Here is a 27997-nt window from a genome sequence, read left to right on the forward strand (position 1 = left end):
TGTGCAAGGAGGAGCACTGCCAGAGCCCTGCAAAATGACCTCCAGCAGGGCACAAATGTGCATGTGTCTGCTCAAACGGTCAGAAACAGACTCCATGATGGTGGTATGAGAGCCCGACGTCCACAGGTGGGGGTCGTGCTTACAGCCCAACACCGTGCAGGACGTTTGGCATTTGCCAGAGAACAAATTCGCCACTGGCGCCCTGTGCTCTTCACAGATGAAAGCAGGTTCACACTGGGCACATGTAAGTCGCTCTGGATAAGAGCGTCTGCTAAATGACTTAAATGTAAATGTAAAATGTGACAGACGTGACAGTCTGGAGACGCCATGGAGAACGTTCTGCTGCCTGCAACATCCTCCAGCATGACCGGTTTGGCGGTGGGTCAGTCATGGTGTGGGGGGGCATTTCTTTGGGGGGCCGCACAGCCCTCCATGTGCTCGCCAGAGGTAGCCTGACTGCCATTAGGTACCGAGATGAGATCCTCAGACCCCTTGTGAGACCATATGCTGGTGCGGTTGGCCCTGGGTTCCTCCTAATGCAAGACAATGCTAGACCTCATGTGGCTGGAGTGTGTCAGCAGTTCCTACAAGAGGAACGCATTGATGCTATGGACTGGCCTGCCCGTTCCCCAGACCTGAATCCAATTGAGCACATCTGGGACATCATGTCTCGCTCCATCCACCAACTCCACGTTGCACCACAGACTGTCCAGGAGTTGGCGGATGCTTTAGTCCAGGTCTGGGAGGAGATCCTTCAGGAGACCATCCGCCACCTCATCAGGGGCATGCCCAGGCGTTGTAGGGAGGCCACACACACACTACTGAGTCTCATTTTACATCAAAGTTGGATCAGCCGGTAGTGTGGTTTTCCACTTTAATTTTGAGTGTGACTCCAAATCCAGACCTCCATGGGTTGTTTTGTTGTCAGCACATTCAACTATGTAAAGAAAAAAGTATTTAATAAGAATATTTCATTCATTCAGATCTAGGATGTGTTATTTTAGTGTTCCCTTTATTTTTTTGAGCAGTGTATATTTTTCCCATCCAGATCTTCCGGTTTCTAATAAGGTGAAAACAAAAACAGAACAGTAGATTGGTGAGATTCCCATTATAAATGCACTACTCCTGGTTCATTTCTTAATAATTTAAATCCAATCAAACTTTATGTACATAGAACATTTTACAAAAGTAAATCCATAATGTATCTCTCTAAAATACACAGCATGAATGATCCAGTTGATTTTTATTCCCATCTTCTGACAGAACATCTAAGTCCATTTTCTTCCTTCTTTCAGTTTATCTTGTTTGTGTATGTTCTTTTTCCATGCTTCAGTAAGTTTACCTTCTGAGTGACTCTTTTACCACAAACTGGGCAGCCATGTGATATCTCTCCTGTGTGTCAGTATATGCCTGGTTAGGTCCCCCTTCTTAGTGAGGCTTTCCCCGCGGTCACCACAGCTAAATGATTTCTCCCCTGTGTGAGTCCGTAAATATGTTAGGTTAGGGCTCTATATCGCTGAAGCGGTACAGATTGCACAATAGAAATGTTAAGGTAAATTCTGATTGAGGCGACGTATGCAGTGTTTATCGTGAATACAGTCTCCGCTAACTCAGCAACATCGAAATGTAATGGCAATCATGCTGAACTTCCAAAATACTGATTGAATAGAGCCCTTAGGCTTCGTAATTAAACAATTCCAGCAGTCATCACAGATAAATGAGTCCATATATGAATTCTCAGCTTCCCCTTACAATTGAAGCTTTTCCCGCAGTCACCACAGATAAATCTCTACTCTCCTGTGTGAGTCCGCATCTACTCTCCTGTGTGAGTCCGCATATGTGCAGTTAGGTGCTCCTTGCGAATGAAGCCTTTACCGCAGTCGCCACAGCTATATGGTTTCTCTCCTGTGTGAATCAGTATATGCCTCCTTAGATCCCTCTTCTGCCTGAAGCTTTTACAGCAAAAATGACAGCTAAAAGGTTTCTCTCCTGTGTGAGTCAGTATATGTCTTCCTAGGCCCCCCTTCTGATTGAAGCTCTTCCCACAGTCACCACAGCTAAAAGGTTTCTCTCCTGTGTGAATACTCATGTGCCTAGACAGATGTCCTTTGTGTTTGAAGGTCTTGCCACAGAAGGGGCAGGTGCTGGGTTTCCCACCGTGACATAGTCGGGCATGGGCCTTCAGTTTACAGGTGGAGTTGTACTGTTTTTTGCAGAAGTGGCATTCACTGAGTCTCTTCTTGTCGAGATTCACATGCCTCTGCAAGCCCGCTTTCAGAGGAAACGTTTTGCCACAGTCCCGGCAGCGGTAAGCTTTTATAGATATGGTGCTGGGTTTGGAACAATGTTCCCCCATTGGTAGGTTCGGATCCAATGGTTGGCTGCTGTCATGTCCTATTGGGTCGCTGCTTTTGGCTGAACTGTGGCTGGACGCATTGCTTTGATTATCTGGAGGGTCACAGGGAATATCAAAACCCTTTAGGTGGGTCACAGTGGAAAAATGTTTAGGGTCACTCTCTTTGTTTTCCACAGTCTGGGTTTGGGGAAGAGTCAAGGACCAAAGTGGGTCCTCCTGATCACATTCACCTTTCACACAGGAAGGAGTGAATTGGAACTCTATGATATCAGCCTCCAGCCCTTGAAGCTGCTCTTCCTTCTGACTGGTCCTGACTTCCTCCTGTTCCTCTTTAATCTGTGTGGGCTCGGGGTCCTCCTGCCCCAGACTGGGGCTCCACTCCGGCTCACAGTGCTGCTGCTCAGAGGGAATCTCCTCTTCAGAGACAGCGAGAGAGAGCTGCAGGGAGTCTGGAGGGAAGGAGGAGGAGAAGTGGTTATCGACAGGTGCCTATCATCATAAGTATTCACCCCCCCGGAGTCCTTCACATTGTAAAATGGATTTAATACCTTTTTGTTTTTGTCAACAATCCACACAAAATATGATAATGTCAAAGTGGAAGAACTAATATATATATATATATACATACATACACATATACATATATTTTAAATAAAACATATCTAAATCGTTATTAGATAAATATTCACCCTGAGCCAGTACATGTTAGAATCACCTCTGGCAGTGATTACAGCTGTGAGTCTTTCTGGGTAAAAGTCTCTTTACACACCTGGATTATGCAATATTTGCCCATTATATGACAAGCCTACAGACAGTTCCCCAGTAACGGAATTATTACAGAAACTAATTTTTCACTTCAAAATCTTACCAAACAAAAACATTGATTTCAAAGTTTAACAAACCACACAACTCTATGCACAAGGACTAATTGAAACAATTTCCACTGAACATTTTATTGTGCAGATGCAAAGTTCAGTAACAGAATTTCAGTAAAACTTCCCTCAGTTTATTTTTTGTGTCCACGCTTCCCCAAAACTCTTAAATATCTGCTCCAAATCAAGATTCAAAGATGCCTGCAGCAAGAATGGGGTGTCAGCTATGACATGACACCTTGAGATTGAAAAATATATATTTTGGTTATAGAACTACAGTAAGTGAAGTGGATCCAGTAAATCCAGTAACATAATTACAATTATGGGTCCCTGATCTGAACAACACAAAACTGCATAATTATGGTTATCAATACCATTATCGTCATGGTGATGTATCCTGAATAGATACACAAAAGGTAGAAATATGTAATACCCTCCACCCCAAGCAAACACAAATTTGGTTGGTAAGGACCAATCATAAATGTATATGCGTCACAAGTTTTGACATCACAATACAGCCCAGTTCAGTAACATTCAGTACAGTACATTATACTAGTGTGCTCTACTGTACAGTACTGTACTATCCAAACTTGTGAAACATAGACGTGATCTATGATTGGCTTAGATTTGGTCTGTCCGTGGACGTCCGGTGTTGGTCGGTGCTCAGTGGGTGAGGATGCTTGCTACAGTAAATGGAGAGGGTAGGTGGTAGGTGTCAGATAGATCCGGGAGGGGGGTCATTAACTGGAAAGTATGGATAGGTATCGTTAAGATTTGACCGGTATTACTACTCTTACCGATACTGCTTATCGATCCGGTACTTTAACGGTATTACTACTCTTACCGATACTGCTTATCGATCCGGTACTTTAACGGTATTACTACTCTTACCGATACTGCTTATCGATCCGGTACTTTAACGGTATTACTACTCTTACCGATACTGCTTATCGATCCGGTACTTTAACGGTATTACTAATCTTACCGATACTGCTTATCGATCTGGTACTTTAACGGTATTCTTATTTTTTACGAGAAAAAACCCCAAAACAAATTAAGAACAGAACATAGCTTTATTTTCTGAAATGTAAAATAAATTATTTACAGCAAAAGAAACAGCAATGTTTTTTAATAACAAATCACTATTATAGACTTAATTTGTTTTAGATTACCATCACAACATTAATGAACAATATTTTCCTGCAAAAGAAAAGACAGTGGTATAGACCAACACGGGTGGGTCATGCAGGTAGGCTGTAAAAGAAAAGACAGTGGTATAGAACAACACGGGTGGGTCCTGCAGGTAGGCTGTAAAAGAAAAGACAGTGGTATAGAACAACATGGGTGGGGCCTGCAGGTAGGCTGTAAAAGAAAAGACAGTGGTATAGAACAACACGGGTGGGTCCTGCAGGTAGGCTGTAAAAGAAAAGACAGTGGTATAGAACAACACGGGTGGGTCCTGCAGGTAGGCTGTAAAAGAAAAGACAGTGGTATAGAACAACACGGGTGGGGCCTGCAGGTAGGCTGTAAAAGAAAAGGCAGTGGTATAGAACAACACGGGTGGGTCCTGCAGGTAGGCTGTAAAAGAAAAGACAGTGGTATAGAACAACACGGGTGGGGCCTGCAGGTAGGCTGTAAAAGAAAAGACAGTGGTATAGAACAACACGGGTGGGTCCTGCAGGTAGGCTGTAAAAGAAAAGACAGTGGTATAGAACAACACGGGTGGGTCCTGCAGGTAGGCTGTAAAAGAAAAGACAGTGGTATAGAACAACACGGGTGGGGCCTGCAGGTAGGCTGTAAAAGAAAAGACAGTGGTATAGAACAACACGGGTGGGTCATGCAGGTAGGCTGTAAAAGAAAAGACAGTGGTATAGAACAACACGGGTGGGGCCTGCAGGTAGGCTGTAAAAGAAAAGACAGTGGTATAGAACAACACGGGTGGGTCCTGCAGGTAGGCTGTAAAAGAAAAGACAGTGGTATAGAACAACACGGGTGGGTCATGCAGGTAGGCTGTAAAAGAAAAGACTGTGGTATAGAACAACACGGGTGGGTCCTGCAGGTAGGCTGTAAAAGAAAAGACAGTGGTATAGAACAACACGGGTGGGTCCTGCAGGTAGGCTGTAAAAGAAAAGACAGTGGTATAGAACAACACGGGTGGGGCCTGCAGGTAGACTGTAAAATAAAAGACAGTGGTATAGAACAACACGGGTGGGTCCTGCAGGTAGGCTGTAAAAGAAAAGACAGTGGTATAGAACAACACGGGTGGGTCATGCAGGTAGGCTGTAAAAGAAAAGACAGTGGTATAGAACAACATGGGTGGGGCCTGCAGGTAGGCTGTAAAAGAAAAGACAGTGGTATAGAACAACACGGGTGGGTCCTGCAGGTAGGCTGTAAAATAAAAGACAGTGGTATAGAACAACACGGGTGGGTCATGCAGGTATGCTTTAAAAGAAAAGACAGTGGTATAGAACAACACGGGTGGGTCATGCAGGTAGGCTGTAAAAGAAAAGACTGTGGTATAGAACAACACGGGTGGGTCCTGCAGGTAGGCTGTAAAAGAAAAGACAGTGGTATAGAACAACACGGGTGGGTCCTGCAGGTAGGCTGTAAAAGAAAAGACAGTGGTATAGAACAACACGGGTGGGTCATGCAGGTAGGCTGTAAAAGAAAAGACAGTGGTATAGAACAACATGGGTGGGGCCTGCAGGTAGGCTGTAAAAGAAAAGACAGTGGTATAGAACAACACGGGTGGGTCATGCAGGTATGCTTTAAAAGAAAAGGCAGTGGTATAGAACAACACGGGTGGGTCCTGCAGGTAGGCTGTAAAAGAAAAGGCAGTGGTATAGAACAACACGGGTGGGGCCTGCAGGTATGCTGTAAAAGAAAAGAGAGTGGTATAGAACAACACGGGTGGGTCCTGCAGGTAGGCTGTAAAAGAAAAGACAATGGTATAGAACAACACGGATGGGGCCTGCAGGTAGGCTGTAAAAGAAAAGACAGTGGTATAGAACAACACGGGTGGGGCCTGCAGGTAGGCTGTAAAAGAAAAGACAGTGGTATAGAACAACACGGGTGGGGCCTGCAGGTAGGCTGCAGAAGGACTAACAGTTCTTAGCAGTTATTCTGGAGAAAGATCAACATATTTGCCTTCTCTGGCAGAAGTCGGGGCATCTCCTAGCTTATTGTGTTCCCTGCTGTCGAAAATACCCTCTCACTAGGGGTGGAGGGCGCTTGAGCACAGAGGTAGCTTGTTGCAATGTTTGTGAGGAGGGGCAGAGTATCTCTTCTTCCACCACTACATCACAGGATCTTCAGCCATGGAGATGGGAGGCAGGCCTTCATAGGACTCCACCTCTAGGTCAACACGCTCGCTGAGGGTGAGGGACGAGGTGTCCTGTTGGATCGTCAACCTCAACTCCCTGTCCTCCTCTGAGAACAGCTCCTCCAAGGCACTCCTTGTTTTGTACAATGGAGGGACTGCTCCATTTCCTCTCCTTCTCCTTCAGACTCCTCCTCCTGTTGCTGGTGCTCCGTGTCCGTCTGCGCCGGCTCCTCTGACAAGCCTTGGTGTCGCTCCTGTCACATTGGCCTCAACAGTTGCCTTCCTCAGCCTGTCCCAGGTGGCGTCACTCACCGGCCTCCCTTTAAATCCGGGGTCCATTGCTGCGGTCTCATGCAGGAAGGCTTGAATGTCCTCATCCTGATAGCGCTCGGAGAGGTTCTCCCACACCTTCTCTTTGATGGTTGCCACAAACGTTGTATCTTCATGCTTCACAGTGAAGTGCTCCTCCAGTTTGTGGAGGATGGGTATGATCTGTCCACAGGTGGCGTTATTGTCACATGACACACACAGTGTGGATGTATAGAGGATTACCATGAGCTGGACAAACTCCTCAGCCTTATGAAAGTCCTTGTCCTTCAGACGGTCCAGGTTGTCCTTGGTCATTGCTTTTCGCAGTCGTGGGGTCCAAGGATGCTGCTTGGATCGCTGGATACTGCTCCATGAATCTCTCTATCGTTGGATAGTTCCATCTGGTCTTGACATCAAAGATGAGTGAGTGTTGCGGAAGGCCTGAAACAACAACAAAAAAACATGCATTTAATTATTTAATTACTTGAAAATTGAATGAAATGGTTAAATGCGAACATTTCTAAATAATACCTTAATAGATTGAACTGGCTTCTTACCAAGGAGCTGCTGCTTTTCCTTCAAGACTCTTTTGGACTTCGAGGATCTCTTGAACCACACGACCACTGCTCTGCTTCAGGCTGCCCATTTAGTAGATTTTCTGTGCTGCCAGATTCAATGTGTGCGCAAAGCGTCCTATTTTTAGGATGTGTAGCCACTTGATGGCAACATCCATATTGCCAGCATTATCAACAGTTGCGGCTACAATCATCCTCGGCTCCATCTCAAACTCTTCCAGAAATCTTCTCTGCCACTACTTCGCCAGATTGCAATTTGTACACTGTCCTGCTGGAGGAACTTCTGTTTTACACTGCCCCTGGCTTGTGTAGCACACTAACAGTGAGATAGTGGTCCTCAGGCTGGTCCACCCGTCTGATGTGATGGCCAGTGTCATGACGTTGGCCTGGGGTTAGGTTTATGAGTCATAAATACCTCTTCCCCCCTTTTTCCTCTCTCTACCCTACTAATGTGAAATTTGAAAACCTCTTGGTTAACATAGAGATCCTGGGAACATCAGGAGGTGGGGGGAAATTAACTATATTCTGGTAATCCGACCAATTGAACATATGCGGTGGTACTTAATGAATATGTCAGTTCGGTTGTCATCTGAGACATTCTCATCGATGATAAGATGACAAACTCTACAGTGGAAAGTCTACACATCAATTATCAGATTCACATGGAATTGTTGTTCAATTTAAATGTTTGAATATAAAAATTATTGGTGAAGAGATGAAATGTAATTTTAGCTACCAAATGAGAGATTTGGGTTTTCATAAGGTTAGGGCTCTGCTCAATCAGTGGCCCGCCCCTGTGAAGGGACATGGGTTATAAAACTTTTCAAACACACCCTCCTCTCCCTTCCAATATAAAGCCTTGACGACAATATAACCTCCTGTTCTGAGGATGACGGTCCGATGTCAGAATGGTTCAGATAATAACTACAGAACGAAGCCAACATCAGCGTGAGCTTTGGTTGTGAATGGTATGAACTTTGAACTCTTATTCACTACAGAAGTGATACCTCCTAGCCGTTGAGTTAGCAACAGCAGCTGCAAACGAGGGTTAGGAAGGAACAGAGAGTATCCCGTCTATCACAAACTGATGTTACTACAACGTATACAATTGACCACCAGAGATATTCTTCAAAGGACAAAGGACTTGGTTTGGCAACACGGCCTTCCATCTACCATCCAGCCTTCAATCTACCACCAACCTACCAAAATATTTATTGCATTTTCCTTTTCCAAATGGGCGGTAATTTAGAATGCATAAAATACTGTTTTTACGATAGCACTGCTTCTTCCTTTGTCCCTCAGTCTTCCCGCTCTTTCACTCAAACCCAGCCCCTTTTCTTTTGTGTAACCAGCTGTCATATCTGTTCCGCCAGCTAGGGAAATTTTCCTTTATGACGTAATTTGTAATCAAGGTATGATGCATTCTGTGTGATTAGTTAGGTATTTAGTAAATAAATAGTGAAACTCAATTTTGTATTGCTCAATCAGGTAATATTGATTACGGAGAAAGAATTTTATAGAATATCATGTCATATCACTTAAGCCGGCACAGCCAAAGACACGACACCAGCTTTGGCACGTCCCTCAGCTCAGTGATCACTTTTCTACACCACATCAGGTAGGAATGAATATGTCACTGAGGTAACTCCTGGAGGGAGGGGTATTTTTGTGGTTGAGTGCCTTGCTCATCTACCTACAGTAAAAAAAAAGAAAGATTGTTTCCATGTGTTGAATTATCATCATTTAATGATTGTGTTGTTGTGTATTGTAGAGTGATGGGACTAACATACAACCCTTTTATACTACCATGTCCTAAAAATGAATACAACTCAGTATATACTGACAGACTGTTACCGAAAGCTCTTGGACTCCACTGTTGCAAAGGGGTGTAGCCCTTTCACTATGAACTTGGTCACAGCTAGGTGGCACTCATTCACCCTCTCCTCAGTCATCCTCCCACTAGCTTCCAGCGTGAAGGGGCTTTGGGCTGGTCTTTGGCTTGGACCAGCGGTATCAGAGGGAGGAAGTGGGTTGGTTCATTGTAGCTGCAACTTTAACAAAAAAGTTGCAACATCTTTAAATGGGTGATTTAAGTTATGAACGCACCCATAGCTAAACAATCAGCTGGCTAATGGTTGGAGGTTTGGACAGATTTGCTTGTCAGGGCGGAAACACGAGCAACGTCTTGTTGCACTTGCGGCAACGAGCATTGTCAGCATCGACTCTGGTGAAGTGGAACCACACTTTTGAACGTTTCGTTCTCTCCGCCATTGTCCTCATTAAGAGCGGGGCCTTTCTCGTGTGTGTTCTGTAGGATGTGAGAGACAGGCTCCACGCGAGAGAGATCGCTCTTCTGGATTGCAAAAATGCATCGTAGACGAACGTCTTCATCTAATTGCAAATTAGATGGGAATTAACGGGAATATATGCAAATGTATAATAATACCATTTAAATGTTGATGTTTTTTTGCATTGGATATATTTACCATATATGGAGACGGTAAAAGGTTTGTTTCTTAGACATAATTGCAAATGATTAAATCTTTCCAATAGAAATAAAAATGACTAGTTTCAAATTGAACTTTAATTAAATTAGTTGACTCTTCACATGGGATGACTTCACTGAACAACAAAAGGGAATATTGAATGATCCCCAATGATCCATCGCATCTCCAAAAAACATTTTAAACATCTGTAAAATTATTGTGTAGAAACAAAAGCTTTGGTTGTCTTCCCCCTCCCTTGAACTCCTCAATGTCCACCTCTTGAATATCAGACTCTGAGGCCTCATCTTCCCTTCCACTTTCCAACCTTGTTGAGGATGGCTTCTTGTCCGGTTCAAAAAGCCTCAAATTTGCCCGGAGAGACAACAATTTTTCAACCCTTGTATTGGTCAGCCTGTTGTGTGCTTTGGTGTGTGTTCTCAAACAAGGACCAGTTGCGCTCTGAGGTGGCTGATGTTGGTGGGATTTGGAGGATGATGAAAGCAACAGGGGAAAGAGCCTCAGATCCACAAAGTCCCTTCCACCAGGTGGCTGATGCGATATGTTGGCACGACTGCCATATTGCATCTCCATCCCAAAGCCCTTGCTTGGAAGTGTACTTCGCCAGACTGCCAAGAACCTTGCCCTCATCCAGGCCAAGGTGGTGAGACACAGTAGTGATGACACCATAGGCCGTGTTGATCTCTGCACCTGACAGGATGCTCTTGCTAGGATACCTGGGGTCCAACATGTACGCTGCGGTATTTATGGGCAGTTTCCTCTGCTTGTAACAACAGTGAAGTGGACAGAGCAGTATGGATTTCTTCTCTTACATCTGCAAAGTCTGAACATCAGACGGGATGGCATTGTCTCCCTCAATCAGTGCAATGGTTACTGCTATAGGTTTCAGTAGTTTCGGGCTGCTTACCACTCTCTCCCAAAATACATCATCCAGGAGGATCCTTTTGATGGGGCTATCCATATCGGCAGACTGTGATATGGCCATTTCTTGAAGACTCCTTCCCATCCAGGAGACTGTCAAACATGATGACAACACCATCCCAATGGGTGTTGCTGGGCAGCTTCAATGTGGTGCTCTTATTCTCCTCACTTTGCTCTGTGAGGTAGATTCAATGCATGAGCAATAATGGGTGTGATGTGATGACCCTTCACATACCTAACCATTTCCTTGGCTCTCTTGCAGAGTCTGCTTTCTCTATGATTTGCTTGACCTTCACTTGTTGAACTCTGCATCCAGCAAATGAGTAGATAAAGCATGTCAGGTTGGAGGGATGTATGCTGGGCGAAGAACATTCAGAAATCTCTTCCAATACACATTGCCTGTGAGCATCAGAGGTGAACCAGTTGCATACACAGCTCGAGCAAGACATTCATCAGCATTTCTCTGACTACGTTCCTTCATTGAGCCAAAAGAAAATCTGATTCCAGGAGGACCATGAGCTGTTGCTATCGATAAGGTGTCTGATTCATCATTTTCACCTCGAATAGAAGTAGAGGTACTTTTGTCAGAGGTTGCTTGTTGTGAGCGATGATGGAACTTTATGCACTTAGCCAGAAGATTCTGCATCTTTGTCATTCTTCACATATGATTCAGCACAGTATTTGCAAATGTACACAGCTTTTCCTTCTACATTAGCTGCAGGGAAATGTCTCCACACATCAGATAGTGCCCGTGGTATTTTCTTGTAAAGATTAGAAAAAAAAATAGTAAAATAAATAAATACAATTCCATGTACAGATAAATAGTTAAGCAGTTAGATTAAACAACTCCCTTTGTAAGATAAATGTTTTAAATAAAAACATGTATGGAAACAGGTGAATTAACACTCTTCAGTTAGCAGGCTCAAGCAGGCTCAAGCAAGCTAAAACCAACTAGCAGAAATGATTTAAACCCACTTTGCTGTAGGCTACTATTTACTAGTTAACAAAAAATTGTCGTATAAAATATATTCACCCCACCCAGTATCTTAACTTACCAGACAGCATGTAGTCCTTGGCTCAGACAGTTTCATAGTGTGGGCTCAATAGCATCTCATTAGTGTGCAAGATCTTGAGAATCAGCTGTACATATGATGGAAGAATGAACTGTGCATGCAGAGGGTTGCAATTCCAATTAATTGTGGATAGTTTAACGAAAATATGCCACAAGACCTAGAATTGCCTTATGTATATCCCACAGAAAAGGTTCACTGCTATAAGCTAACGTTTTTGATGAATTTAAGCAAAATTCCCAGGCTCAACTCGCCATGAAACTTTTTCGGTTAAGTTTCGAACCTTTGAAACCCTAACCCCGACACAAATCTATGGTTGCTACACAAGCCGGCTGGACATTCTATCGGTTGCCAGAGATGCGATCCAGTCGTTCAGTCTAAATGTTCCATTGCCATACTTGCTGGAAACATTCTTATCCCCTTGCTTGCTAGCTAGCCACCTAGGGCTAACTTATAGTCACATCAAACCGTGCAGCCAGAATAACAGCAGCAGCAGCTGCATTTGGTTAAGATGTTTTCTAGTGACTTTTATTTTGACACATCCATAACAATGAGCTAATGAGGTGCGATTCCGCCTGGCATTGAAAATATGCTCTCTCGTCAGGACAATGTTTTTCAGAGGAGCTAGCCAACAACACAGCTAATACAATCACTTCAAACTGAAGCTGGAAAGACCGCAAACTAGCTGCACTTTTTTTAGTTTTACCTGTTTTCTATTGATAGTTATTTGTATATATCCATGAAATTATACTGATTCGTGATTTCGACTGGCTGAGAAAAGCTGCCTGCCTGTCTCATCCCGACACCATTACTATGGGACAGCTGGATATTGAATCTGAATATTGAAACAATGATGCAAATTTGTGCACTAGACACCAGCTGGATACCTTCAGGTTGAGAGCATCAAGTTCCTTGGTGTCCACATCACCAACAAACTAACATGGTCCAAGCACACCAAGACAGTCGTGAAGAGGGCAAGAGACTGAAAAGATTTGGCATGGGTCTCAGATCCTCAACGGGTTCTATAACTGCACCATCGAGAGCATCCTGACTGGTTGCATCACTGCCTGGTATAGCAACTGCTCGGCCTCCGACTGCAAGACACTACAGAAGGTAGTGCGAACGGCCCAGTACATCACTGGTGGCAAGATTCCTGCCATCCATGACCTCTATACCAGGCGGTGTCAGAGGAAGGCCCTAAAAATTGTCAAAGACTCCAGCCACCCTATTCATAGACTGTTCTCTCTGCTACCGCATGGCAAGTGGTACTGGAGAGCCATACGTCTAGGTCCAAGAGGCTTCTAAACAGCTTCTACCCCCAAGCCACAAGACTCCCGAATCAAATGGCTACCTAGATCCCCCTTTTACACTGCTGCTCCTCTCTGTTGTTATCATCATCTATGCATAGTCACTTTAATAACTCTACCTACATGTACATATTACCTCAACTAACCGGTGCCTCTGCACATTGACTCTGGACCGGGACCACCCTGTATATAGTATCGCTATTGTTATTTTACTGCTGTTCTTTAATTACATTAATTTATTATTCTTATCTGCATTTTTTTAACTGCATTTTTGGTTAGGGGCTCGTAAGCATTTCACTGTGAGGTCTACACCGGTTGTATTCGGCTCATGTGACTAATAACATTTTATTTGAATGTGCACTATCAGCTATCAGCACTCAGAATCAGATCCATCGTTGTATAAAGAAAAACAAATGGAGAACATTTGCCTAAACAGTATGCGAATTTAGTAGAACTATAGGTAACTATCAGTATATCTACAAACGAACCTCTTTTGCATAGTTTTATCCCCGGTGTAATCCGCAGCAGTCCACGAAGCCGATGATTCTCCTCCTGATACTCCACTACCGTTTTCTCAACGGCCCCGAAAATCTCCGCCGCAGCCGCAGTTAAGCGCTCATTTAAAAACACACGCAACAAATCTAGTGTAGACATTTTCAGTCAAATGAGAGTTAGGTAGACCCTTCAGTTGAGTCACTTGATCTTTCTTTATTTCTAACAAGGTATGCAAAATCAAACCGACGGTGAAGCGGGCAAGAATACATAAGTACTTCCGGGTCACCGATTTTTGAAATCCTTCAAAATAAATGTCCCATCCTGTACATTTTGTAAATGTATAATTAATGTGAAAATGATGGAACATGTGCACAATCATCAAAATATTTCATACTAGTTATCATACAAATAATAATTACAAGTATTTTAAAAATATATATATATTTTTCTATTAAAAAAATATTTACACCTGAATGGTCAACAAAATTATCTGCAGCGATGCTCCTCTGAATATAAACTTTGTAGATTTTGAAACCAGAAGTGCTGTTAACAATAATGTCAATGCTATAATATTACTTGAGCCATTAAGGCGACTAACTTTTTAAAAATGTTTTATATTGTTAAACAAAATTCTAAGTTTGCTAACATTTCCTTACAAATGGTCTAAATGTATAACATTTTATATTATTTTTCACGATCTTCATTGTGGGACTATTATTTTGAAGGAAAATCCCCGAGGTCACAGCCTTATTCTTGCTGGTAGAACGGGTAAAACTCCAAACTCGAGTCATCGGGTCAAATGTCGTCTCGGGCCGAACTGCGCATATGCAGGCCGTCAAATCAAAAAGTTGTTTTTGACGAAAATGAAAACGTACCTGTCACCTTCAACAGTTTGAAGTAATAATATGTTCAACAACTAAGGAAGAATTTTCAATTCGATCATTTGAATCAAAATATATTTCAGATACTGGAACTTGTAAATTCAATGAGACTTTACTACAAAGTAACAAAGCCGAGCAATTCCATGGAATAACTGAATTCTCTTGCCACAGAACCCAGGCTTTATAGGTTTCCACTTTCAGATAACACACATGGTCACTCCCCTCTACGTAGATGATTAACACCCCTTGGCCTCCTGCCACCATTATCTTTCTGTCTCAATTCTTGCTTGTTTACCGATTCTATTGGTGGCTTATCCATACACAAATGCACGTGTCTGTCCCATGGTACTCATGGTACTACACAATGGCTCTCCCAAAGCCTGTAATGGCACAGACATACATACATAATGCATGTCTGTGCATGTCTGTGCCATTAATAATACATAATGCAATTGTATGTCTCAACGCTAGTCATAGGACAAGGTAAGTACTTCCCTCAGGCCTATAACAGCACAGGCATACATTTTCAAATTACGTTCTTGTTTTTGCATGTCTAGTGATTAACACCATGTTGACCCAGTCTATACATTCTCCTGCGCTAAGCCTTTATTCTGCTTACACATGTCTATGAATTAACCCTGTGTTTTCTGCCTCAATAGTTATGGGAGAATAGTCTGGATACTGGAAAATCAACCATAGTCATGAATTTTCACCTACACGTGCAACAGGGGCAATTGAAGGCAAGCTTCACCAAAAAATATATATTGTTAAAACAGTTCTAGCCTATCCGTCGATGGGTATCAGGGTTGAATGTTATGCTTGACATTGTCAGTTTTCAAGCACAAAACACCAGAAAATTGCCAAAAAGAGCCACTCACCTGCTGTTACAGTATTATTTAACCAAATGTAAATATAATATAGTTTCACCATATTGAAATAACAATTCAGTTCATGTAAGAGGGTTGACCTTACAATTAGGGAAAATTAATTCATCACTAATAAATAAATAATAATCATAACAAATTACTTACTGTCAAAGCAAGAACATAACTAGGGCTTTACAATGATGTGAAAACTTGGAGAAGTTTTCGGTTAAAGTCGGTTAAAATCTTCCTAGAAGTTCAAAAAACGTGACTAGGTGAAAATGTTAATTATTGGCACTTTAGCAACACATTTTTACAAATTTCCATGTGGTCTATATTTAAGGGCACTTATTTTAATATAAATGGCTTTTTAAATGCAATGTTGGTGCACAATTTCTACTTCAAATATCAAAGAGACGCTAAAAATACTCTATTCGTGGAATGCAAATTCAAATGAAATGTTATTTGTCACATGCGCCAAATGTTTACTTACAAGCCCTTAACCAACAATGCAGTTAAGAAATACCTAAAAAGAATAAATAAAAGTAACAAATAATGAAAGAGCAGCAGTAAGATAACAATAGCGAGGCTATATACACGGGATACAGAGTCAATGTGCAGGGGCACCGGTTAGTTGAGGTAATTGAGGTAATTTGTACATGTAGGTCGCGTTATTAAAGTGGCTATGCATAGATAATAACAGAGAGTAGCAGCAGCGTAAAAGGGGGGGCCTTCCTCTGACACGCTGGTACAGAGGTCCTGGATGGCAGGCAGCTTGGCTTTGGTGAGTATCCTGCACAACCCTCTGGTGCTGTAGGTCGGAGGCGAGAGCAGGTGCATACCAGGCAGTGATGCAACCCGATCAGGGATGCTCTCGATGGTGCAGCTGTGCAGAACCTTTGAGAAATATGAAATAACACATGGAATCATGTAGTAACCAAAGAAGTGTTAAACAAAGTAGCCACCCTGTGTCTAGATGACAGCTTTGCACGTGGGGCAATTTTTCGCCAATTTGCAAGAGGCTGAATGTATCTCACTGGAGAAAGTATCCAAGCGAGCGAAACAACGCTCCTATGTCTCTGTATGTGTAGGCCATCTATCTGATGTGGTCTGGTCATAAAGAGTATGACATTGTTGATGCCAGTAGCATTAAATGCAAGGGAAGCCAGAATGTCAATTTAAACAATCTGACATCTTGTTCTCTGACCCTCAGTACTGGTGCACCACAGGGCTGCGTACTGTCCCCTCTGCTCTAGTCCCTCTTCATGAACCAGTTTACATCTCAGGAGACCTCAGTTAAGGTCTTTAAATATGCTGACGACACTACCATGATCAGCCTCATCACAGACAACAATGAAACACAGTATCACTGTGAAGTGGCTCGGACGGTGACGTAGTGTAAGGACAACGACCTCATGCTCAACGCTTCAAAAACCACAGAGATAGCAATAGACTACAGGAGAAGAAAGAACCTCAAGGCTCCCGTCATTTTCACTGACCAACCAATAACACTGACAGATTATTTAAAATTAGTCGGCACTTACATCAACGACTTACTGAAATGGGACATCAACTCGAACCACATCATCAAGAAGGCCCAGCAGAGACTGTACTTTCTGAGACAACTGAAAAAGTACAAGGTTAAACAACAGCTGCTGGTTCAGTTTTACACAACCATCATACAGAGCATTCTCACGTCATCCATTACAGTTTGGTATGGGAACACGGACAGTCACAGTGAGAAGAGGGTGGACTTTATGGGTTGTTGATATTACATTTATGAATTGCGGTGATGCTATTCGCCGACTGGTCAAGCACTTCGAGCCCCGGTACACACTACCAAGTAGGTGCTATTTTTCAGGTGTTGCCCTACCGGAGTTACACAGTATTGTTGAAATGCACATCCCTGAGCTACTTGCTACTGCTATTAGCTTCAAGACTGACATTTGGACCAGCGATGTCAGCCGCATGAACATGCTGCGTCTAACAGCACAGTGGGTCGACGAGGATGTTGTACTGAGGAAGTCTTGACTGCCACACCACCATTACCACTCCCTCGCTTGGAGTATTGCTGTGATCACAGAGCTCAGCAGGGCTATAGGCTACCGGGTCGACCAACGCCGAGACTGACAGTACACGCTTGACTGTGCCAGTAAGATAGCTTAATATAGGTGGGAGTTTCGAACCCGGACCTTGAAAAATATTTAGGCGGGAGTCTCGACCCCAAAGCATGACAGGTCGGCGCCAACAGTAAGTATAACTTTCTCTCAAAGAATCCGAAACTGATACTGAGGTAATCGAAAGAATACACGAGACACACCAAAACAAAAAGCAATTTTTTGTTACCTTTGTCTTGGAATACACCTCTCTTATGTGAAAATCCAACTCTCAGCCTCAGATGAGGATACACTTTGCATGTTTTGCTTGGGAGCTGAACATGCTCAAGCGGCTGCACAGGGTAGCAGGTCTTGCGCTCACTGTCAAAAAAACAAAGCATCGATATCTCGACTCGCACGCTTTGGGGGCGGAGCCTCCGGATATTTATCAGATGAGTCTGCTACACAAATCAATGATCATTCCAAACCCCTTAATCACCCCCCGGGATCTACCGACCAATAAATCAGGTGACAGCATTCGAGAGTCAGAGGCTCCTAGGCCTCCTAGCTGCTGCAGTCCATGCTATACCATTGGGCTTCCTCCCAATGTGGCCAAATACAGTGCTGGTAGAACAAACACAATTTATGTCCCGGAGGGGACAAAAACAAAAAGCTGACAGTTTCAACAAGTTCCTGGGGAGCAATACAATGGCGCTTCAAATTCCTAGTGGAGTTCCCCGAGGCGCAGTTCACAACCAGGCGACTTTGACCACAGACACCTCCATACAGGGATGGGGAGCAGTCTTGAACCAGTCAGGGGTTCATGGTGTAGGGTCAGCAACATGGACAACTCACATGAACGTACTGGAGCTCAAGGCGGTTCCCCTTGCACTCCGGCACTTCCACCCAGTACTGAGAGGACAACATATACTGATATTGACAGACAACACAACCGTGGTTACACATATCAACCGCCAGGGCGGACTGAGGTCAATGGCTCTGCACCAGGTAGCAAGGGAGCTACTGCTTTGGGCAAAACGGTCATCTTACATCACTCAGAGCAAATACACCTGCCGGAGGTGGAGATTCAGGCTGCAGAGCTTCTCTCCAGAGGAGGCCCTCTTCAATCTGTTCGCATTGCAAGACTTAACCCATTGTCCTATGTCATGGATGGGCAACGTTTGAAGGCCCTCGGATCAACATATGGGTACATAGACCCTTGAGCAACTAATGCCCCTCATGATGAGTTCAGATGTTTTGTGGGCCCTACCCCCATCAAAGTTGCCCGTCCCTGTCCTATGTGGTTCTCCATAAAGGGTCCAGCAGGCGCACTCAGGGTTGGTGCCCTATCACACAGACGGCCAAGGGGGCTGATGTATGCCTTTCCACCAAATACCTTGGTCCCTCAGGTTTTGAAGACGATCAGCCTCGAGAGCGCATCAGTTATACTTGTTGCTCCACATTGTTGCTCCACACCTCTCTCCGAGCAGACCTCCTATCACAAGTCGAAAGGTAAGCTTTGGCACCCCTAACCCAGAATACCGAAGGTGTGGGTGTGGCCACTGAACGTGACCGCCTTGTAGCTGCAGGGTTGACCTCCTTGGTAATTGATACAATTCAGGCAGACAGGCATCCTTTACGCTAACCCTGTATTCCTGGAATGTGGAATGTGTTCAGGAAGTGGTGTGTCGACCATGCAGAATCACCTGCCCAATTTCTGACATTTTGACTTTCCTCCCGGAGCTTGTGGCTACAGGGTAGTCCCCTTATACATTCAAAGTGTATATGGTACCCATCTTTATGGGCCATGACCAGATTGCAGGTGCATCACCATAGGCAAACCCTCTTGTATCGCAAATTCATGAATGGTGCCCGCAGGTTACGGCCCCCCAAAGCTTATTCAGTACCCTCATAGGAGTTATATGTTGTCCTACAATCACTTATGTGCCCACCATTTGAGCCCGTCTTCACTTGAGCTATGTGAGCTTTCTATTGGCAATTTTTAAGTTAAGCATGCTTTCCATGCCCTCCCATCCATCATGCCTCAATTTAGCAGAAGATGGATCTAAGGCAGTGCTTCGACCAACCCCAGCATTCTTACCTAAGGTGCTTTCATCATCACATTAACCAGCCCTCACAGGAGATTTGTGAGTTGCATACACTTTGCCCGGTTATGGCATTGAGTGCCTGTCTTGCTGCAGCAAGAACTGTTGGTCAAACAGAACAGTTTTTGTTGTGCGTTATGGGGAGAACACCAAAGGGCACCCTGTCTCAAAGCAGGGACTGGCACATTTGATTACCACTACAGTGTCAAAATCATACAGTGCAGAAGGTAGACCGACTCTAGACAGCGTAGTAACATACTCCACCAGGGACATGGTCACTTCATGGGCCCTGTCAGAGGGGCCTCCCTGGACTCGATCTGTACTGATGCAAGTTGGACTACACCCACCCAAGACTGGATTTGATAGAATAAAAAAAATACTTGAGACTTGACTTGGACTTGGAACCTCAAGACTCGGGACTCGACTTTGACTTGAGACTGAGTCTACGTGGATGAATCTACACGCAGCCAGAGACAGTAGCCACAACCTTCTGGGCAGAGTTGCAAAGAAAAAGGCATATCTCAGACTGGCCAATAAAAAGAAAAGATTAAGATGGGCAAAAGAACACAGACACTGGTCAGATGAACTCTGCCTAGAAGGCTAGCATCCCGGAGACTCACTGTGTTTTGCGGTTACTATTTAATGAAGCTGCCAGTTGAGGACTTGTGAGGCCTCTGTTTCTCAAACCAGACACTCTAATGTACTTGTCCTCTTGCTCAGTTGTGCACCGGGGCCTCCCACTCCTCTTTCTATTTAGGTTAGAGCCAGTTTGCACTGTTCTGTGACGGGAGTAGTACACAGTGTTGTACGAGATCTTCAGTTTCTTGGCAATTTCTCGCATGGTATAGCCTTTATTTCTCAGAACAAGGATAGACTGACGAGTTTCAGAAGAAAGTTCTTTCTTTCTAGCCATTTTGAGTCTGTAATCTAGCCCTTTTGAGCCACATCCCTGCTCCAGATACTCAACTAGTCTAAAGAAGGACCGTTTTATTGCTTCTTAAATCAGAACAACAGCTTTCAGCTGTGCTAACATAATTGCAAAAGGGTTTTCTAATGATCAATTAACCTTTTAAAATTATAAACTTGGATTAGCTAACATAACGTGCCATTGGAACACAGGAGTGATGGTTGGTTCGATCACGTGGACTGGGATATGTTCCGGATAGCCTCTGACAATAACTTTGATGTATATGCTGACTCGGTAAGCAGGTTTATTAGCAAGTGCATCGGAGATGTCGTACCCTCTGTGACCATTAAAACCTTCCCTAACCAGAAACCGTGGATTGATGGCAGCATCTGCACAAAAACTGAAAGTGCGAACCACCGCTTTTAATCATGGCAAGCCGACCGGAAACACGACTGAATACAAACAGTGCAGCTATTTCCTCCGCAAGGTAATCAAACAAGCAAAGCGTCAGTATAGAGAGAAAGTAGAGTCGCAATTCAACGGCTCAAACACGAGACGTATGTGGCAGGGTCTACAGTCAATCACGGATTACAAGAAGAAAACCAGCCCCGTCGCAGACATCAACATCTTGCTCCCAGACAAATTAAACAACTTCTTTGCTCTCTTTGAGGACAATACAGTGCCACTGACACGGACCTCTACCAAAGCCTGTGGGCTCTCCTTCTCCGTGGCCAATGTGAGTAAAACATTTAAACGTGTTAACCCTCGCAAGACTGCCGGCCCAGACGGCATCACTAGCCGCGTCCTCAGAGCATGCGCAGACCAGCTGGCTGGTGTGTTTATGACATATTCAATCTATCCCTATCCCAGTCTGTTGTCCCCACATGCTTCAAAATGGCCACCATTGTTCCTGTTCCCAAGAAAGCTAAGGTAACTGAACTAAATTACTATCGCCCCATTGCACTCACTTCAGTCATCATGAAGTGCTTTGAGAGACTAGTCAAGGACCATATCACCTCCACCGTACCTGATACCCTATACCCACTCCAATTTCCTTACCGCCCCAATAGGCCCACTGATGATGCAATCGCCATCACCCTGCCCTATCCCATACGGACAAGAGGAATACCTATGTAAGAATGCTGTTCATTGACTACAGCTCAGCATTTAACACCATAGTATCCTCCAAACTTGTCATTAAGCTCGAGACCCTGGTTCTCGACCCAGCCCTGTGCAACTGGGTCCTGGACTTTCTGACGGGCTGCCCCAGGTGGTGAAGGTAGGAAACAACATCTCCACCCCGCTGATCCTCAACACTGTGGCCCCACAAGGGTGTGTTCTCAGCCCTCTCCTGTACTTCCTGTTCACCCATGAAAGCGTGGCCATGCACGCTTCCAACTCAATCGTCAAGTTTGCAAACGACATTACAGTGGTAGGCCTGATTACCAACAACGACGAGACAGCCTACAGGGAGGAGATGAGGGCCCTCGGGGTGTGGTGTCAGGAAAATAACCTCTCACTCAACGTCAACAAAACAAAGGAGATAATCGTGGACTTCAGGAAACAGCAGAGGTAGCAACCCCTATCCACATCGACGGGGCAGTAGTGGAGAAGCTGGAAAGTTTTAAGTTCCTCAGCGTACACATTACGAACAAACTGAAATGGTCCACCCACACAGACAGAGTGGTGAAGAAGGCGCAACAGCGCCTCTTCAACCTCAGGAGGCAGAAGAAATTTCGCTTGTCATCTAAAACACTCACAAACTTTTACAGGTGCACAATCGAGAGCATCCTGTCGGACTGTATCACCGCCTGGTACGGCAATTGCACCGCCTTCAACCTCAAGGTTCTCCAGAGGGTAGTACGGACTGCACAACGCATCACCGGGGGGCAAACTACCTGCCCTCCAGGACACCTACAGCACCCGATGTCACAGGAAGGCCAAAAAAATCATCAAGGACAACAACCACTCGAGCCACTGCCTGTTCACCCTGCTATCATCCAGAAGGTGAGGTCAGTACAGGTGCATCATAGCTGGGACCGAGAGCCTGAAAAACAGCTTCTATCTCAAGGCCATCAGACTGTTAAACAGCCATCACTAACATAGAGAGGCTGCTGCCAACATACATACTCAAATCTCTGGCTACTTAATTAAACGGACTCAATAAAGGTATCACTCGTCACTTTAAATAACGCCACTCTAATAATGTTTATATATCCTACATTATTCATCTCATATGTATATACTGTATTCTTCACCATCTACTGCATCTTGCAATTGCCGCACGCCATTGCTCATCCATATATTTATATGTACATATTCTCATTCATCCCCTTACATTTGTGTGTATTTGTGTGTATAAGGTAGTTGTTGTGAATTTGTTAGATTACTTGTTAAATATTACTGCATAGTCGGAACTAGAAGCACAAGCATTTCGCTACACTCGCATTAACATCTGCTAACCATGTGTATGTGGCCAATAAAATTGGATTTGATGATCATGGGCCTCTGTACGCCTATATAGATATTGAATAACAAATCTGCCATTTCCAGCTACAATAGTCATTTACAACATTAAAAATGTCAACACTGTATTTCTGATCAATTTGATGTTATTTTAATGGACCAACATTTTTTGTTCTAAATGACCCCAAACTTTTGAACGTTAGTGTATTTTTTATTTCATTATTATTATTATGAGTGGTCTGGGGTCCTAAGCAACTGCTCATGTTGCTTCTGCCTGGAGCATGCCCTGGTTATATGGTTAATTATCACACTTTGTTTTCTGAAATACATACAGCCTCTCCCAGCCTCTTTGGTACAGCCTCTCCCAGCCTCTTTGGTACAGCCTCTCCCAGACTCTTTGGTACAGCCTCTCCCAGCCTCTTTGGTACAGCCTCTCCCAGCCTCTTTGGTACAGCCTCTCCCAGCCTCTTTGGTACAGCCTCTCCCAGCCTCTTTGGTACAGCCTCTCCCAGTCTCTTTGGCACAGCCTCTCCCAGCCTCTTTGGCACATCCTCTCCCAGCCTCTTTGGTACAGCCCCTCCCAGCCTCTCTGGTACAGCCAGTCTCTTTGGTCAGCACATCCTCTCCCAGCCTCTTTGGTACAGCCTCTCCCAGCCTCTTTGGTACAGCCTCTCCCAGCCTCTTTGTACAGCCTCTCCCAGCCTCACAGCCTCTCCCAGCCTCTTTGGTACAGCCTCTCCCAGCCTCTTTGGTACAGCCTCTCCCAGCCTCAGCCTCTCCCAGCCTCTTTGGTACAGCCTCTCCCAGCCTCTTTGGTACAGCCTCTCCCAGCCTCTCCCAGCCTCTCTTTGGTACAGCCTCTCCCAGGCCTCTCCCAGCCTCTTTGGTACAGCCTCTCCCAGCCTCTTTGGTACAGCCTCTCCCAGCCTCTTTGGTACAGCCTCTCCCAGCCTCTTTGGTACAGACTCTCCCAGCCTCTCCCAGTCTCCCAGCCCCTCTCTTTGGTCAGCCTCTCCCAGCCTCTTTGGTCAGCCTCTCCCAGCCTCTTTGGTACAGCCTCTCCCAGCCTCTTTGGTACAGCCTCTCCCAGCCTCTTTCCCAGCCGCTTTGGTACAGCCTCTCCCAGCCTCTTTGGTACTCTCCCAGTCTCTTTGGTACAGCCTCTCCCAGCCTCTTTGGTACAGCCTCTCCCAGCCTCTTTGGTACTCTCCCAGCCTCCCAGCCTCTCTTTTGGTCTCTTTGGTACACTCTCCCAGCCTCTTTGGTACAGCCTCTCCCAGCCTCTTTGGTACAGACTCTCCCAGCCTCTCCCAGTCTCTTTGGCACAGCCTCTCCCAGCCTCTTTGGTACAGCCTCTCCCAGCCTCTTTGGTACAGCCTCTCCCAGTACAGCCTCTCCCAGCCTCTTTGGTCCCTCCCAGCCTCTTTGGTACAGCCTCTCTCTTTGGTACAGCCTCTCCCAGCCTCTTTGGTACAGCCTCTCCCAGCCTCTTTGGTACAGACTCTCCCAGCCTCTCCCAGTCTCTTTGGCACAGCCCCTCCCAGCCTCTCTCTTTGGTACAGCCTCTCCCAGCCTCTTTGGTACAGCCTCTCCCAGCCTCTTTGGTAAGCCTCTCCCAGCCTCTCCCAGCCTCTTTGGTACTCTCCCAGTCTCTTTGGTACAGCCTCTCCCAGCCTCTTTGGTACAGCCTCTCCCAGCCTCTTTGGTACAGCCTCTCCCAGCCTCTTTGGTACAGCCTCTCCCAGCCTCCTCTCCCAGCCTCTTTGGTACAGCCTCTCCCAGCCTCTTTGGTACAGCCTCTCCCAGCCTCTTTGGTACAGCCTCTCCCAGCCTCTTTGGTACAGCCTCTCCCAGCCTCTTTGGTCCTCTCCCAGCCTCTTTGGTAGCCTCTCCCAGTCTCTTTCTCCCAGCCTCTTTGGTCAGCCTCTCCCAGCCTCTTTGGCCTCTCCCAGCCTCTTTGGTACACAGCCTCTCCCAGCCTCCTACAGCCTCTCCCAGCCTCTCTTTGGTACAGCCTCTCCCAGCCTCTTTGGTACAGCCTCTCCCAGTCCCAGCCTCTTTGGTACAGCTTCTCCCAGTCTCTTTGGTACATCCTCTCCCAGTCTCTTTGGTACATCCTCTCCCAGCCTCTTTGGTACATCCTCTCCCAGTCTCTTTGGTACAGCCTCTCCCAGTCTCTTTGGTACATCCTCTCCCAGTCTCTTTGGTACAGCCTCTCCCAGCCTCTTTGGTACTCTCCCAGCCTCTTTGGTACAGCCTCTCCCAGCCTCTTTGGTACAGCTTCTCCCAGCCTCTTTGGTACAGCCTCTCCCAGCCTCTTTGGCGACCGTTACGAAAACTAAAGAAAACGTTCTCTCTGAGTAGAGTTTCCTAAAGTCTTTCACTTTGAGTAATAAGGCACGCTCCAGACAATCACGCATAGATTTTTTGGCTGGTGTCTAAATGTTTTGATAAACAGGGTATTTCTGTTAACATCCTTGACACTGCCCTTACTGATCATAGAGCTATTTATATTGACATTAAACTTTTCATCCCTGATAATGGCCTTGGCAGAGCATCCTACTGGAAGCTGAATAGCTCTATATTAAAACACGAGTTGGTCAAGATGGAGATAAACAAATTAATTACACATTTCTGGAACAAAGCTATAAATGACAATTCATACAGTAATAACTGGGAGCTTTTTAAATAACGAGGTTAGAAAATATTTAAGAAAATATGGGAGTATTCTTGCCAAGACGAGGAGAGCTGAGGAAGAAAGTGTAATTACAAAGATCACCTCTCTTGTTCAAAAGCATGTTGAAAGTCTCTCAGAGGAGGACAAATCTGTTCTGTTTGAGTTACAACACAAGTTGGATGATATGTATAAACTGAAAGCAGAGGGAGCCTTTGTCAGATCTAGGAAGAAGCTGCAAGAGGAGGGTGAACAAAACTCATCTTATTTTTTCAGGTTATAAAAATACCACTCTAAAAATAATACAATTCAACAATTAAATATGATCCCAAATTCATCTCTATCTTTAGCTGCAACTTCAACATGAATTTATATAGTATTGTATAAGTATTGTGAGGTTTCCTCAACTGTTTTTTTTTACTCTCTGGGGGATGTGAAATATATTGGGGAGGCTGAGAGAGAACAGATGTACGAAGGGCTATATAAATACATTTGATTTGATTTGAACAGTGTGATGACCCTATTATAGTTGAATAAATCATTTATTCTATTTGAACACCTTAAAAAATAAGTCTCCTGGGACTGAGTTTTCTAAAACTTATTTTCAACAGTTAGCCCCATTTCCATTGGAGGACTTTTCTGAAAGCATTGCAAATAATGCTCTCCCTCCCAGTTTGACTCAAGGTCTGATTACATGAATAACTAAGCCCAAGAAAGACTTGCTTCTCCTCGATAATTGGGGTACATAATGACTACAAAATATTAGCCTCTATATTTGCAAAAAGAATTAAGGCAGTATTGGACTCAATTATAGAAGAGACCCAATCTGGCTTCATGAGGAATAGCAAGGTCACCCAATTTCACCGTTCCTCTTCCTGCTTGCAACCCAACTTCTTACAAGTTTTGTTAAATCCAGCGATATAATTTCTGACCGAGATATTACCATAAATCAGCTTGCAGATGACACCACCCTCTTTTTGAAAGATGCTGACCAGATTCCTAGAGCAGTTGATTGATGTGATAAATATTTTTTCCAAAGCATCTGGTCTTTCCCTATTACAGTTGTGAATTGTTTGCTGTTAAAGACTATGTGATACCCTCTATATACAATATTCCAGTCAAGGAAAAAGTAACATACCCTGGGATTACCATATCTAAGATCAACAGGAAAGATGCTCATTAAATGTCATACATATTATTGAAAAAAAAACAGAAAGATATTCATAGTTTTATCATTTTTAACATTCTTGATGACTTTCGTTTTTTTATGGGAGAATGTGCTGCCCTGTTTCCTTAACTATAATAAATATAAAGAAAAATAATTTTACTTCAATTTTACTGCGCTAATGGCAAAATCTTATAATCATACATGTAAATTCACTAATAAAAAAACACTCTTCCGTGTTTTCTATAAGGAATTAGAGCAGTACATTAAGACCATTCTACATTCTTCTAATACGAAAGCTGTTAAAACAATCAATATGTGTGTTTCTTTTAAGGTCTTTTTATAATCTGTAATTTGCTGTAGCCCCTAGCATATGTTATCATTGTCTGTCTGTATACTGTTTTTTCTGCAATAAAACTTTTTAAAAGATATAATAAAAATAATAATTAAAAGAGTTGAGTAATTGCATAGCTTTCATGTCGTTCGCCTCTGTGGGGTTCAAGTGGAGTAATAGAGACCACCCCGCCTGTTATGGTGACATATCACATATCACGTGGGTACAGTAAGGGTGTGGCGTGACCGTAAACATGTTTGATATTAAGCATCTCAATCACATCGCGTGAACTGGAAAGGAGTTCCCATGTGTCGTTCTCTAATCAGAGAACCACGGTTACATCCGTAAACAAACGTTTTCGCGACGCAGACAATTGTTTTTATCCATGTACGGTAAAAGTTTCAAAACAACTCCTTTAGCATGGTTGAAACGGTGATCGCTGGTAGCTTAATTCAAAAAATTAATTGATTGAGTAGAACTATATATCAGTGGAATAGCATACGAACCTATTCTACGTTGTTTTATCTCTGGCGTGACCCACAGCAGTCTCCGTAGCCGATCATTCTCCTCCTGGTACTCCACTACCGTTTTCTCAACTGCCCCGAAAATCTCCACAGCAGCCGCGGTTAAACGCTCATTTAAAAACACGCGCAATAACTGTAGTTGATACATTTTCAGTCGAATATGAGTTAGGTAGGTAATTTAGTTCCGACAGTAGGCTATGTCATTCTTTACTCCACACAATTACATGCAACATCAATACAGACAGAATGGG

At 44.2% G+C, this 27997-nt stretch overlaps 1 protein-coding gene across 5 annotated transcripts; it reads right to left on the reverse strand.

The window, feature by feature from the left end:
• Positions 1-1137: 1137 nt before the first annotated feature.
• Positions 1138-27997, reverse strand: LOC124027455 (zinc finger protein 239-like). 5 transcript variants are annotated; one of them, XR_006837412.1, is made up of 3 exons: positions 27729-27997; positions 17020-17100; positions 1138-2805 (listed from the first exon to the last, which is right to left on the reverse strand). XR_006837412.1 is itself a non-coding variant. In XM_046339880.1 (2 exons), exons 1-2 carry the CDS (start codon positions 27892-27894, stop codon positions 1814-1816), a joined length of 1158 nt encoding a protein of 385 aa, XP_046195836.1. In that variant the 5' UTR covers positions 27895-27997; the 3' UTR covers positions 1138-1813. The 5 variants fall into 5 exon arrangements, 4 of the variants coding, with proteins under 4 accessions (XP_046195836.1, XP_046195835.1, XP_046195837.1 ...); XM_046339880.1 differs by lacking the exon at positions 17020-17100; XM_046339879.1 differs by lacking the exons at positions 17020-17100; positions 27729-27997 and adding an exon at positions 13725-14769.

The sequence above is a fragment of the Oncorhynchus gorbuscha genome, unplaced genomic scaffold (assembly GCF_021184085.1).
Source record: "Oncorhynchus gorbuscha isolate QuinsamMale2020 ecotype Even-year unplaced genomic scaffold, OgorEven_v1.0 Un_scaffold_3247, whole genome shotgun sequence".
NCBI lineage: Eukaryota > Metazoa > Chordata > Actinopteri > Salmoniformes > Salmonidae > Oncorhynchus > Oncorhynchus gorbuscha.

Coding starts and splice junctions, on each gene's coding strand:
- LOC124027455 (XM_046339880.1), bottom strand. CDS start 27,894: ATGTATCAACTACAGTTATTGCGCGTGTTTTTAAATGAGCGTTTAACC. Junction 2,806..27,728: donor GATAAAACAACGTAGAATAG/GTTCGTATGCTA, acceptor CCTTCCCTCCAG/ACTCCCTGCAGCTCTCTCTC.